The sequence below is a fragment of the Rhinopithecus bieti genome, unplaced genomic scaffold, assembly GCF_001698545.2.
Source record: "Rhinopithecus bieti isolate Rb0 unplaced genomic scaffold, ASM169854v2 scaffold_26131, whole genome shotgun sequence".
Taxonomy (NCBI): domain Eukaryota; kingdom Metazoa; phylum Chordata; class Mammalia; order Primates; family Cercopithecidae; genus Rhinopithecus; species Rhinopithecus bieti.
This window is the reverse complement of record NW_016812390.1, coordinates 974,870-987,898: the sequence shown is the minus strand read 5'-3', so window position 1 is coordinate 987,898 and position 13,029 is coordinate 974,870. Positions and strand designations below refer to the sequence as shown.

At 42.7% G+C, this 13,029-nt stretch overlaps 1 protein-coding gene across 1 annotated transcript in view; it reads right to left on the bottom strand.

Annotated features, from left to right (window-relative positions):
- The window catches only part of RBM28 (RNA binding motif protein 28), a 37,758-nt gene extending 25,778 nt beyond the window's left edge, over positions 1 to 11,980 (bottom strand). Inside the window, exons 1-9 of the mRNA XM_017896274.1 lie at positions 11,746 to 11,980; positions 9,423 to 9,581; positions 9,006 to 9,100; positions 8,505 to 8,580; positions 7,727 to 7,819; positions 6,595 to 6,666; positions 5,135 to 5,339; positions 4,825 to 4,964; positions 1,967 to 2,039 (exon numbers count right to left, since the gene is read on the bottom strand). Coding sequence (XP_017751763.1) covers positions 1,967 to 2,039; positions 4,825 to 4,964; positions 5,135 to 5,339; positions 6,595 to 6,666; positions 7,727 to 7,819; positions 8,505 to 8,580; positions 9,006 to 9,100; positions 9,423 to 9,581; positions 11,746 to 11,863 — 1,031 coding nt within the window. The 5' untranslated portion in view covers positions 11,864 to 11,980. The remainder of the gene's footprint in view (positions 1 to 1,966; positions 2,040 to 4,824; positions 4,965 to 5,134; positions 5,340 to 6,594; positions 6,667 to 7,726; positions 7,820 to 8,504; positions 8,581 to 9,005; positions 9,101 to 9,422; positions 9,582 to 11,745) is intronic.
- Positions 11,981 to 13,029: the final 1,049 nt, after the last annotated feature.

Below are 13,029 nucleotides of genomic sequence, written 5' to 3'. Positions count from 1 at the left end.
AAAAAAAAAAAAAAAAAAACAGGGGTGTCGCCAGAGAAAAGACTCACAGCCTCTATCACCTAGGGCCCCAGAACTGCCCAGATTTTCAGCCTCTTCCTGAGGCTTGCTCTTTGACAACTTTGATTCTGAAACCCTCTTCTTTCACTTAAATTGACCAAAATTCATTTCTGTTACTATAAACTAGAAGACTCACAGCAGACTAGTGAGAAAAGTAAAATTCTGTCTCTCAATTAGCCATTTTTCCCTCTGTGTTGCTATTAAATCCAGGCTTCAGTTAAAATCTTACTGAAGTCGGAAAAATCCTTCAAAACAGTAACACAAAAGCAAATACAATAAAATTTACGAAGTCCAAAAAGAGAAAACTACTTACTTCTCTCGATGGGATTAAAAAAAAATGTTGGAAGGAAATTTTGTTGTCCTAAAATTCCAACACAGTATAAAGATTCCTCATTTCCCCAACTATGTAAATCCTTCCAGGGGTAAGAAAAACAGTCCCTAATAAGTATCTGTAATTTTACTTCTCTTAAATGCACTGAACAGCCCCATGAATGATTCTATTTCATGGATAACCCAGATAAAAAAGGTTTTCTGCAATAAGACATATCCTAGCTACATTATTTCTTTTAATCTGCCTCATGATAGACATGGTTTTCTGTCTTCCACCCCTTTATTTCCCTAAGTTCTTTATTAATTAAAAGGTGTATAAGGAATGGTATCCTTAGTACTGAGGTCACAGGCTTCTTCTTCACTGTGACATTTCTTCCTTCCCGTTAGACAGATCTTCCACAAATACAAAATTATTTATATGGCAGTTCCAAATAATACAAATTTTAAAATACATGAAAAGACATGCAGTTAGGTGAGAAAATGGGCTTCAGTATAGCATGTATAAATTCACCTCTGTGAATCTTTATGATGTGGGCATGTAGTGTAGGTGTTCTCTGAGTAGCAATTAAGGTTAATTTTTTTGACTTTTTGCTCATGTATTTCATCAATTTCCTAGAATGAACATAAATTGTATAAGAAAACATTTTTTTTTTTAGACAGAGTCTTGCTCTGTCACCCAGGCTGGAGTGCCGAGGCATAACCCCAGCTCACTGCAGCCTCCACCTCTGGGTTTTAAGCGATTCTCGTTCCTCAGGCCTCCCGAGTAGTTGGGATTACAGGTGCATGCCACCATGCACGGCAAATTTTTGTATTTTTAGTAGAAACGGGGTTTCACCATGTTGGCCAGGCTGGTCTCGAATTGCCCCCGAGTGATCCATCTGCCTCAGCCTCCCAAGGTGCTGAGATTACAGGCCTGAGCCACCACACCCAAGAAAATAATTTTAAAAGATTGTACAAGAAGATAAAATATATACCTCTAAAATCAGATGCAAATGACCCTAGTACACTGGTACTTAAGAAGGACTAGAAGGCATGCCTGAGGTATACTGAAGACATCCTGACCTCATAAAGCAGCAATCTATTGCAGTCAGTAGAGCTAAACAGCAACAGCAACATGAAATAAAGCCTATCTCCACCCCCACTCCCACCCAGTTTTCCTGGAAACAGATGAGATGCCTTACTTTATTCTGGACACTGCATCAGAAGATAATTTAGGCATAAAGAGAGAAATCATTCGAGACAAGCAGTGTCACTCCTCCCCAGCACTCCCCTAAAACAAAGGCTGGAAGCAAGATGTTTCTAACAGTTGAACTGATTTCTTCCAAATGATGTCAACCCAATTACAAAGCATGAAATCTAAATGAAGACATGATGTCAGGACCCATGCTATCTGTCTTCTGTGTTATAGTTCTGATTGTCCTACATTTCTCATTGTTTGGTATGTTCCTGGGACCAGATGTGCTTGATCTAATTTTCTGGGCTAGGTAACAGAACTAGTGCCAAAAAGAGAAGGAAAAGGAGAAGGAGGAGAGATTTATGAAGACCATGCAAAAGCAATTCTGGAGACAGAAAGACATACCTGATAAAAACAGTTTTCCCTTCATTCACATCAGAGGGTAATTTCCTCTTCTTTTTGTTTGAGACTTGCACAGCTAAGGTAAGAAGAAAAACAATAAACTGAAAGAGATTAGTGTAAGCCACATGACAAAGAGCTAACTTCTTAAGTTATAAAGATCGGCCTGGTGCAGTGGCTCATGCCTGTAATCCCAGCACTTTGAAAGGCCGAGGCGGGCTGATCACCTGAGGTCAGAAGTTCGAGACCAGCCTGGCCAACATGACAAAACCCCGTCTCTACTAAAAATACAAAAATTAGCCAGGCATGGTGGCAGGCGCCTATAATCCCAGCTACTCAGGAGGCTGAGGCAGGAGAATCCCTTAAACACGGGAGGTGGAGGTTGCAGTGGGCTGAGATTGAGCCATTGCACTCCAGCCACGGTGACAAGAGCAAAACTCAGTCTCAAAAAAAATAAATAAAAATAAAAATAGACAAAGGACATGTTAAGTACACGAAAAGATGTTCAAAAAAGAAAACATAGCACAAGAAATGAGATACTATGTTTCACCAACAGATTGCAAAATCAAAAAGACCGATGGAATCCAATGTGGTAAGGGTATGGGAAAAAGACATTCCCATATACTACTATAACAGTGTAAACTTTCTGGAAATACTGTATAGGACATGGGAAACTTTGAGGAAAAAACATACACATACAGTCACACACAAATTATAAAATACACTATATTTTGAATGTATATGTGTGTGTATATGTGTGCATTTTGCTTATAAATGTATTAAAATATCTCTAGATACACAAGAAACAAATAACCTTGGTTGTCTCTGGGGAAGCTCCCTAAGAAGCTCAGGATCTGCGTATAAGGGAGACGCACTGTTTGTTTTCAAGAGCAGACATACGGCCGGGCGCGGTGGCTCAAGCCTGTAATCCCAGCACTTTGGGAGGCCGAGACGGGCGGATCACGAGGTCAGGAGATCGAGACCATCCTGGCTAACATGGTGAAACCCTGTCTCTACTAAAAATACAAAAAACTAGCCGGGCGACATGGCGGGCGCCTGTAGTCCCAGCTACTTGGGAGGCTGAGGCAGGAGAATGGCGTGAACCCGGGAGGCGGAGCTTGCAGTGAGCTGAGATCCGGCCACTGCACTCCAGCCTGGGCGGCAGAGCGAGACTCCGTCTCAAAAAAAAAAAAAAAAAAAAAAAAAAAAAAAAAGAGCAGACATATATGCTTATATATACAAAGAAAATATCTGGAAGAATACACAAGAAACAACAGTGATTACTTTGGGGAATTCTGGGTATTGGTGTGTTTTTTATTAACTTTTTATCATTATCATTTATCTGTCCTATAAGTTTTTCAGGTGAAAGAACAGCATGAGACAGCTAACTGTGAGTTGTAGAATACAGGATCTCAGAATCCCTTCAGCGTAAAAGCTTCTTTTATTTTTTTTTTTTTTTTTTTTTTTGAAACGGAGTCTCGCTCTGTGGCCCAGGCTGGAGTGCAGTGGCCGGATCTCAGCTCACTGCAAGCTCCGCCTCCCGGGTTTACGCCATTCTCCTGCCTCAGCCTCCCGAGTAGCTGGGACTACAGGCGCCCGCCACCTCGCCCGGCTAGTTTTTTGTATTTTTTAGTAGAGACGGGGTTTCACCGTGTTAGCCAGGATGGTCTCGATCTCCTGACCTCGTGATCCGCCCGTCTCGGCCTCCCAAAGTGCTGGGATTACAGGCTTGAGCCACCGCGCCCGGCCGCTTCTTTGATTCTAAGGTGTATACCATTCTCTCCTCACAGAAAAAGTTTATTTCCTTAGATTTCTTATGTGGTCAAAACAACATGCCAGACTTATTGAAATGGAATCAGAATAAAAACAGCTGAAATAAAAATCTCCACCCAGACAAATCAAAGAACCAGTTATTAGCCATTTCTCATTCTGTAATAACCTGCCTTCCTCAATAAACAAGTTGAATTTATTCTCAATAAAGGTAGCAATAAGGATTGGCAGAAGTTTTACAACATGTTCAAAGAGGTCCTTGTTATGGAATGCACTGTGTTCCACCAAAATTTATACACTGAAGCCCTAACCCCAAATGTAATTATATTTGGAGACAGAGACTTTAGGGAAGTAACTGAGGCTAGCTAAAAGAGGTCTTAAGGTTGGGCCCTAATCTGATAGGATTGCTGTGCTTATTAAGAAAAGAAAGACAAGAGTTCACTGTTTCTTGTTCTCTCTCTCCCCTCATCAAGCATAAAAAGAAAAGGCCATGATGCAAGGACATAGCAAGAAGGCAGCAGTCTGCAAGCTAGGAAGAGAGCTTCACCCAAAATGGAATCAGCTGGCACCTGGAACTTCTAGTCTCCAGAGCTGTGAGAAAACAAGTTTCTGCTGTTTAAGCCACCTAGTCTATGGTATTTTGTTATGGCAGTCTGAACTGACGAAACAGTTCTTTATCCCCATCTCAACTCAAAGGAGTTGTTTAAAATCTACCTTGGTGTTGAGATGGTTATATCATCTATTTCATCTATATTATCTGTATAAGATGCTGTTTATCTGGTTATTCAATCAAGTTACATGATCCAGAGAGAGAGGCAGAATCTCAGCATCAAGCTAGGTTTTCAATTCCCTAAGAATCTTAACCCTCAAACACCACTCCAAAACTCACTTAAAAAACCAAACAAAAACGAAACAACAAAAAAACCTTTGCGAGAAAGGAGTATAAAGGTTTCCTTTTCAGCATTTTAACATAAATTTGCTAGAACACCTTAGAGTCCTATTTAAAAAGAGGTCTAAGCAGAACTGATGCTCATTTCTGTAACTTCAATAACTTTCTGTAAAGTCTACAGAGATTTATGAAAATCCAAACAAACCTTTATCCTCTTGCTCCTCAGTGGTAGTATCACTCTGAGCCAGTTCCTCTCCATCACCAATACTATCACTTTCCTCCAGGTCACCGTCCTCCTCAGAATGATCTTCACTGCTTTTTGCAGGGGCTGCTCTCTTGAATGCTCTGCAATGGCACAGATCAGAACTAAGGATGTGGGCTGACAGAGGGCCTATTCAATTTCATTACACATGTCAATTCTGCAATGATGCAGGCAGAAAAAATAGGAGAATTTTTCCGCTCGGAGACAATCTTGAATCTTCCTCTGCCGTCTCAGAACAGGCTGAGCTGCTTACCTCTTCTGAATCTGCACAGGCTTGGTCATCTTTGATTCTATATTCTCCTCCTCTTCATCTTCATCTTCATCATCATCAACCTCATCTTCTTCATCATCATCATCATCATCATCATCATCGTTTTCTTCCTCTTCCACATCCTCTTCCTCCCTGCCCTTCTTTTTAACTGATTCCTGATGTTTAGATTCATGGCTCTTTTCCTCACCTATGCAAGGAGGTAAAAAAAGTAGGAATTCATTTAATATCCAAAACGATGTTATTTTAACCAAAGTAACCAATATTCCAAGTTCCTGGTTTCATCTGTTTTACAGAACTTCGTATGTTTTTTTACTGTATATAACAGGAGAAAGTATAAATAAAAGAAAAGCAAAACAGAAATAAACAAAACTGTCATCACCCAGGTTCCTTTAGAGTTTGTCCCATTCATCAGCCTGAAGGTTCATCTGGCCCAGACTGAAAGAAGCGGCAACTGAGTCTCTCCAAACAGTCTACCATTTGTACATCACAGCCAGCAAAACGTTCACTAGGGGGCAAAGCCAAGCCATGAACTTTAATCTCAGTGCATTCTATTCTCTGAGACCCTGGTGGCTTAACAGTACATTCTATTCTCTGAGACCCTTGAGGTTTTCTAAATAAACCTCAAGTTTTAAGTTTCTCTATTCTTCACGTTCCATCACTCCTATTATGCACAGCCTGGAAAGAACAGCAAGTAAAGGGGACAATGAACTCAGGCTCACTCACAGCCACTCCCAGGAGGGGGCTTAGACTCAAAAGAGCCTAGGTTTTGGGACCAGAGGACCAAACGGTACAATATGAATTGACAAACAGACCTGGACTCACTTCTGAACCAGCAGGAATTCAGAGTTTTCCCTGAAAGCCCAGTCTCATTCCTTTGGTTAATCTTCCACAATAGTCTTACTCTGACAAGCAGGTTCTCTTACATTTGTTTTTTTTTTTTTTTTTGAAAAAGAGTTTCACTCTTGTTGCCCAGGTTGGAGTGCAATCGTGTGATCTCAGCTCATTGCAACCTCTGCCTCCCAGGTTCAAGCAATTCTCCTGCCTCAGCATTCCGACATTTTTTTTTTTTTTTTTTTTGAGATGGAGTCTCGCTTTGTCGCCCAGGCTGGAGTGCAGTAGGGTGATCTCAGCTCACTGCAACTTCCACCTCCCAGGTTCAAGTGATTCTCCTGCCTCAGCCTCCCAAGTAGCTGGGATGACAGGTGCCCACCAGCATGCCCAGCTAATTTTTGTATTTTTGGTAGATATGGGGTTTTGCCATGTTGGCCAGGCTGGTCTCGAGCTCCTGACCACCAGTGATCCACCCAAAGTGCTGGAATTACAGGCATGAGTCACTGCACCCGACCTTTTTCTTACACTTTTATCACGAACACAGGAGTTGTTTCAATACTCTCACCCAGGTTATACAACACCCCTACTCACCCGACACTATCACATCTTACCTACAGCAGAAACAGACTGTGTATCTTTATATTTATCCTTTGCTACAGCCCAATCCACAGCCACCGTCCGCCCTGTCAAACAGAAAAGTGGCATCAGAAAGGCTGTCCTTTTAACATCCCTACCTTTGTAAATGACCCCTAGTCATCACAGACAATAATGGAACCAGTGGCCACAAAGAAACTGCCAATGCAGGGAATGCTGGTCTTTAAACAAAGCTCCTAGTCGCTGCCTACTCCTTTTAACCCTTAACCTTTCAATCAATGAACAGAAATTTTGCCTTTCTACATAGCCACCACACCTGGGATAAGATAGAGTTAAAAAATAAAGAATTAGAACTATGTTCCCACTTAGACTATCAGGAATCAAAATAGGCATTCTGGAATAATCTGCACCCTACTTGGAAACTAGGACATCTCTAAGGCAATAACTTCTTCTTTTGTTTTTTTTTTTTTTGAGACAGAGTCTTGCTCTGTCGCCCAGGCTGGAATGCAGTGGTGCCATCCTGGCTCACTGCAACCTCTACCTCCAGGTTCAAGTGATTCTCCCACCTCAGCCTCTCGAGTAGCTGGGATTACAAGCGTGCACTACCACACCTGGCTAATTTTTGTATTTTCAGTAGAGACAGGGTTTCGCCATGTTGGCCAGGCTGGTCTTGAACTCCTGACCTCAGGTGATCCACATGCTATGGCCTCCCAAAGTGCTGGGATTACAGGTGTGAGCCACCGCGCCTGGTTGGCAATAACTTCTTTAGGCACAGTACTTTATAAGTCAATATATAAGTCACAGTCAGTTTAATAAATAGCCCACAGATGCTGAACAGTGATCATAACCAAGGAGGAACTTAGATACCAACCTGCATCTATCAGCAATTATCTCAGGGACATTTTTCACTAGGGATTTTTAAATCCCAGGACACTCTCACCAAATAAAAGAAAGAACACTGGTAAGGGTTCTTTCAAGTTTAACCCTAAGATCAAGTTCTAGGAATATTTCACCTAAACAGCTACCATATTAGCAATGAGACTCTCAATAACGCAAACATCTTCTGAAAGTGCAGAAAATGGGTTACTATACTAATTCACCAAAACACCAGAAATATCTGGGTCAATGATATGGGTATAGAAAGCTTACCTTTTATCTCTTTCATGTTCATGGCTCTGAGAGCTTTACCTGCTTCTAGGAGGTTTTTGAACTGAACAAAAGCAAAACCACGCATCTTCCCATCTGTGTGCAAATGTACAAAGAAGTGAGAGGCGGCAGGAGGTAGCCAGAATACTAAGAAGGAAATTTACTGCAATTCAGGCCCAAAAGATGGTCCAAATCTTGCCAGCAGGCCAGCCCCTTCCCCAAAGCAATTGCTTACATCTTCTTCCTGAGTATACTCTGACTTGGACTTGGGGAGAGCAATGCACTTTCTCGAACTAACTCGCCTTCTAAAACTAATTGTGGGCTGGGCGCGGTGGCTCAAGCCTGTAATCCCAGCACTTTGGGAGGCCGAGACGGGTGGATCACGAGGTCAGGAGATCGAGACCATCCTGGTCTACACGGTGAAACCCCGTCTCTACTAAAAAATACAAAAAACTAGCCGGGCGAGATGGCGGGCGCCTGTAGTCCCAGCTACTCGGGAGGCTGAGACAGGAGAATGGCGGGAACCCGGGAGGCGGAGCTTGCAGTGAGCCGAGATTGCGCCACTGTACTCCAGCCTGGGCTACAGAGCGAGACTCCGTCTAAAAAAAAAAAAAAACTAATTGTGATCCAATGGAAAATATCATCAGGGGAATAAAAGCATTATTTGGGTTTTCATTAGTTGTCAAGCACTGTGCCAGATATTTCATATATATCATACATATTTGTTCAAGGGTAATATGTTAACTAATATAATCCACACCAAGTGAAGGTTCATTAGTACCTGGTTTCCTAGGAATATTTACTTCTAGGATAGCTCCAAATTGAGCAAATACTGTCTTCAAATCATCTTCCGAACACTGAAGCCAAAAGTGAAGAAAGAAAAAGAGAAATACAATCTCAGCAATTAACATAAAACATCAACTACTAAATTCATTAATTATGAAAAACACAAATATGTTTACTTCTTTTTTTACTTTTGAGACCAGGACATCAAATGTTTCTAAATAGAAGACATTTTACTTTGTATCTAAGAGGCAAAAAGACAGATGTCTGAGAGCTTTTCTACCTTTTCTTTTCAGTAGTAGTTTCCCCAAAAGGAAAGCAGCTTCACACTTAGTGCCCTTATTACATAGGCCCACTTTCTGAATTCAACAGGCGTAAGGTTCATTCCCAGAAGGAATTAAGCCCAATTATACCATGTTGGTGAGGAGTTCTACTAATGATCACATCTTGGTTCTAAAAGCCTTCAAAACATGCAATGTTCATTTTCTCTCTCACTTACCTTAAAGCTCAGGTTCCGAATAATTAATCTGGCTTTCTTATCTGCCACTTTGGCTTTTTTAGCCTTCGGCTCCTTCTTTGGGCACTCTGAGTTTTCTAAAAAATAAGAGGTAATAGAATAAAGGCTCGAAAATCACCCACTTCTACACCAGAATATCACAGAAAAAAAGCTACTGGTGACAGATGGCATTTACCACAGGGTTAAGTGTGGCAATACCAAGGAATACCAGATTTTTCAGATTGAGATGCAACAAAAGAACTAAAATGAGTATCATAATACACTGGATGATTTTGGAGATCAAAAAGAAATCCAAAAAGCTTTAAGTTCTAGAAACTACCTCCATGCCTCCCTCTTTCATTTTCATAGTGCTCCTCCTCACCCTGGGAGAGAAACTTCCTTGGATTACTAGAAACTCACCATTTTTCCCCTTTTCCTTTGTCTTGTTCCTCAGTTTTTTCTTAGCAACAGTCACGTTGATCTTGCAACCTTCAAAGGTGGTAATCTCCTTGAGGGCCCTCTGAACATCTTCCAGCATAGAAAAAGTGACATAGCCAAAGCCTCGACATGCCTTACTCCCTGGAATAATGGAGCGGGTAGGGAGGGGAGGGGCAGTGTGAAAAGGACAGAATCATAAGCCAAGACCACTAAATGAGTAAATCCTCAAAGCCTAAGCTAGAGGATATACTGCCAACCCATCTGGCTATCAGTTTGCCAAAAGTCTCAGGAGGGAGAGAAACAAGGGTGGTATCAGTGGGTATAAGCTCCCCACTTTGCTTAGAAACTGTTAGCCTTCCTCCTCTTTTACTTTGGTGTCTTTGCTGTTAGCTCCTCTTCTTCCCCCTCTCTTGATAATCCCAAGAACACAGAGAATCCATGACATATTAGGCCCTCAAAGAACTCAACATCATAAAGAACAAAACATCACCAAAGAAGGCAGGAAAGTTAAGTATATGCTATGGCTTGAATGTGTCCCCCAAATTTCATGTGTTGGAAACTGAATCCCCAATGTACCAGTATTGAAAGGTAGAGTCTTTAAGAGGTGACTGATCAGAGGGCTCGGTCTTCAGGAATGGATTAATCAATTTATGGATTAATGGGTTAATGGATTAATGGGCTATCATGAGAGTGGAGCTGGGGGCTTTATAAGAAGAGGAAGAGAGACCTGAGCAACCGCATTAGCATGCTCAGCCCCCTCGCATGACACCCTGCACTGTCTGGGGATTTTGCAGAGTCCCCACCAACAAGAAGGCTCTCACCAGATACAGCCACTAGACTTTGGACTTCTCAGCCTCCAGAACTTAAGAAATAAATTTTTCTTTACAAAGTACCCAGTTTCAGGTATTCTCTTATAAGCAACAGAAAATGGATTAAGACAGTATGGTAGCTTCAAAAATTGGAGCAAAATAATGTAGTCACTCCTCAAAATAGATCAGCAATAAATGCCTGAGGCCCTGACAAAAGAACTTCAAACGGGCCAGGCGAGGTGGCTCAAGCCTGTAATCCTAGCACTTTGGGAGGCCGAGAGGGGCGGATCCTGAGGTCAGGAGATCGAGACCATCCTGGCTAACACGGTGAAACCCCGTCTCTACTAAAAAATACAAAAAAAGAGCTGGGCGAGGTGGTGGGCGCCTGTAGTCCTAGCTACTAGGGAGGCTGAGGCAGGAGAATGGTGTGAACCTGGGAGGCGGAGCTTGCAGTGATCAGCCTGGGCAAAGGGCGGCAGAGCGAGAGTTTGTCTCAAAAAAAAAACAAAAACAAACAAACAAAAAAAATTACATGATCTGCTACTCTAGATCTCGTCTCCTAATTCTCTTCCCTTCACTCACTTCACTCCAGTCACCCTGTCCTCCTAACTACTCCTCCAATATACCAACACCTCTGCTTCAGTACCTTTGAGCTTGCTGTTTTCTCTTCCTGAATTGCTCTTCCTCCAGAGAGGCATGCGTTCACTCTCTCACCTCAGTCCGTCCTTCTCTGGCCACCCTATCTATACTGCCACTCTTCACCCCTTCTCCCCACTACACACATGCACATAGACTTCCTAACCCTTTTCCCTAGCTTTTCTCCTTAGCATTTGACATCATTTTCACTACACACTTGGCTTATTTGTTTATTGGCTGTCTTCCCCACCTTGAAGACATAAGATCAAAGATTTTTTTTGTTTGATGTTGTGCACTGCTGCGTCCCCAGGACCTACAACACTTACTGGCACACAGTGGGTATTAAGTATATGCTGAATAAATGAATGAACGAGTGGATAGCATCCTGGCTAAGATGTCCAGGTCTAAGGATCAAATTGGGGGTCCACTACTTAATAGCTGTACAAACTTAAAGTTACTAAATTCCCCTAAATCCCAAATTCCTGTCTGTAAAATGAGATTAAGACTCTCCATCCGGTAAGATTGCTGAGAAAATTAAATGAGATAACCTGTATCAAACTGATCACTGTACCTGCCAATCAGGTGACTCTCAATAAGCCTTACTGATGCTCTAGTTAACTATTTTCATTCTTAGCGCGCATTATCAACAGAAAGCGCTATAGAAACGTACGGGAATGATTTGCCCTTCATAAACCGACCCCTATGAACGCATCTAAGGCAGAATCAGTTTGGAAAAGAAACTCAGTTCCCAGTCCCTTCTCTTCCGGGCGGGTAAAGGATGATACGGCTCCCTGAAATTGGGGAAGGTGCCCTCGCTCCCGGGAAACCCCAGCCTTATTCTCGACCGCCCCGCCCCCTACCTTTTTCAGTCACCACGAAGCACTGCTTCACCGGCCCCACCTGACTGAACAGTTCCTCCAGCTGCTCACTGCGGGCCGAAGGCGGGAGGCGACCCACAAATAAGGTCAGGCCGGCCATGAGACCGGGAAACCCAAAGTGCGTGAGGACGCGAGCACACCAGGCCGGCGCGCGCGAGCCGAGAGCCTGCCTTTGGTAGGACAACCAAGCTCACGTGCCGAGAGATTCCGGAAGTGCTCGTTGCTCAAAAGAGATCGGAGGAAAACATGGTCGGGAAGGTGATAAAAGGTTCCGGAATGAGCGGGGCTCCGCCCCCTGCCCTAGCCTCGCCCTCGCCACCTTTATGTAAACTTGGCATCAATAATTTCTACCCTAGTGTTACAGCTTTTTTAGAATTTGCCTAGCAGGCTTTCTGGTTTTTGCCAGAAAGCCTCCAAAAGGTAATTTTTTTCTTAATATAAAAAATAAAAATATACAATTTCTACCCTGTTTAAAAATCCCACCTCCAGATCCTCCCCAAAGTTAGCAGGACAGGCAGGAGAAGTCGTTTTTGCCCCGGGCCTAACTCAGGATCTGATATATAGTGAGTGTTTAATATTTTCTGAAGTGCCTCCACAAACTCCCAGATTACATGCGTAAAACACAACCGGAACACAAAGACGTAGACATAGATATATCATATACATCATTTGGACGATTCTCATTTTCGGAGAACATCAGTCGTTTGTCACCTCAGCCTCAAACAAACAAATTGTAGCTACTAAAATACACATAGACACAGATCCTACACAATTATTCTTTCAATAAATATATACTGAGCTCCAACCATGAGCCAAGCATTAGGGATAAAATTGGTGAGCAAAGAAAAGACAGAGTCCCTGCCCTCGTAGAGATTTCAGTCTAGTGGGGGAAACAGATTTTTTTTTTTTTTTTTGCAGGGCCTCACTTTGTCAACCAGGCTGGAGTGCACTGGCACGATCTCGGCTTACTGCAGCCTCGACCTCCCAGCTTCAAACAGTCCTCCTGCCTCAGCCTCCTGAGTAGCTGGAACTACAGGTGCACCACCACACCCAGCTAATTTTTGTATTTTTTGTAGAGACAGGGTTTCACTATGTTGCCCAGGCTGGTCTCAAACTCCTAAGCTCAAGTAACCCGCCCCCCTTAGCCTCCTAAAGTGCTGGGATTATAGGCATGAACCACCACACCTGGCTGGGAAGACTATTAGTCCAAAAATTCTTACAAATACATCACAGCGTACACACTGCAGGACCACATCGAACATACTC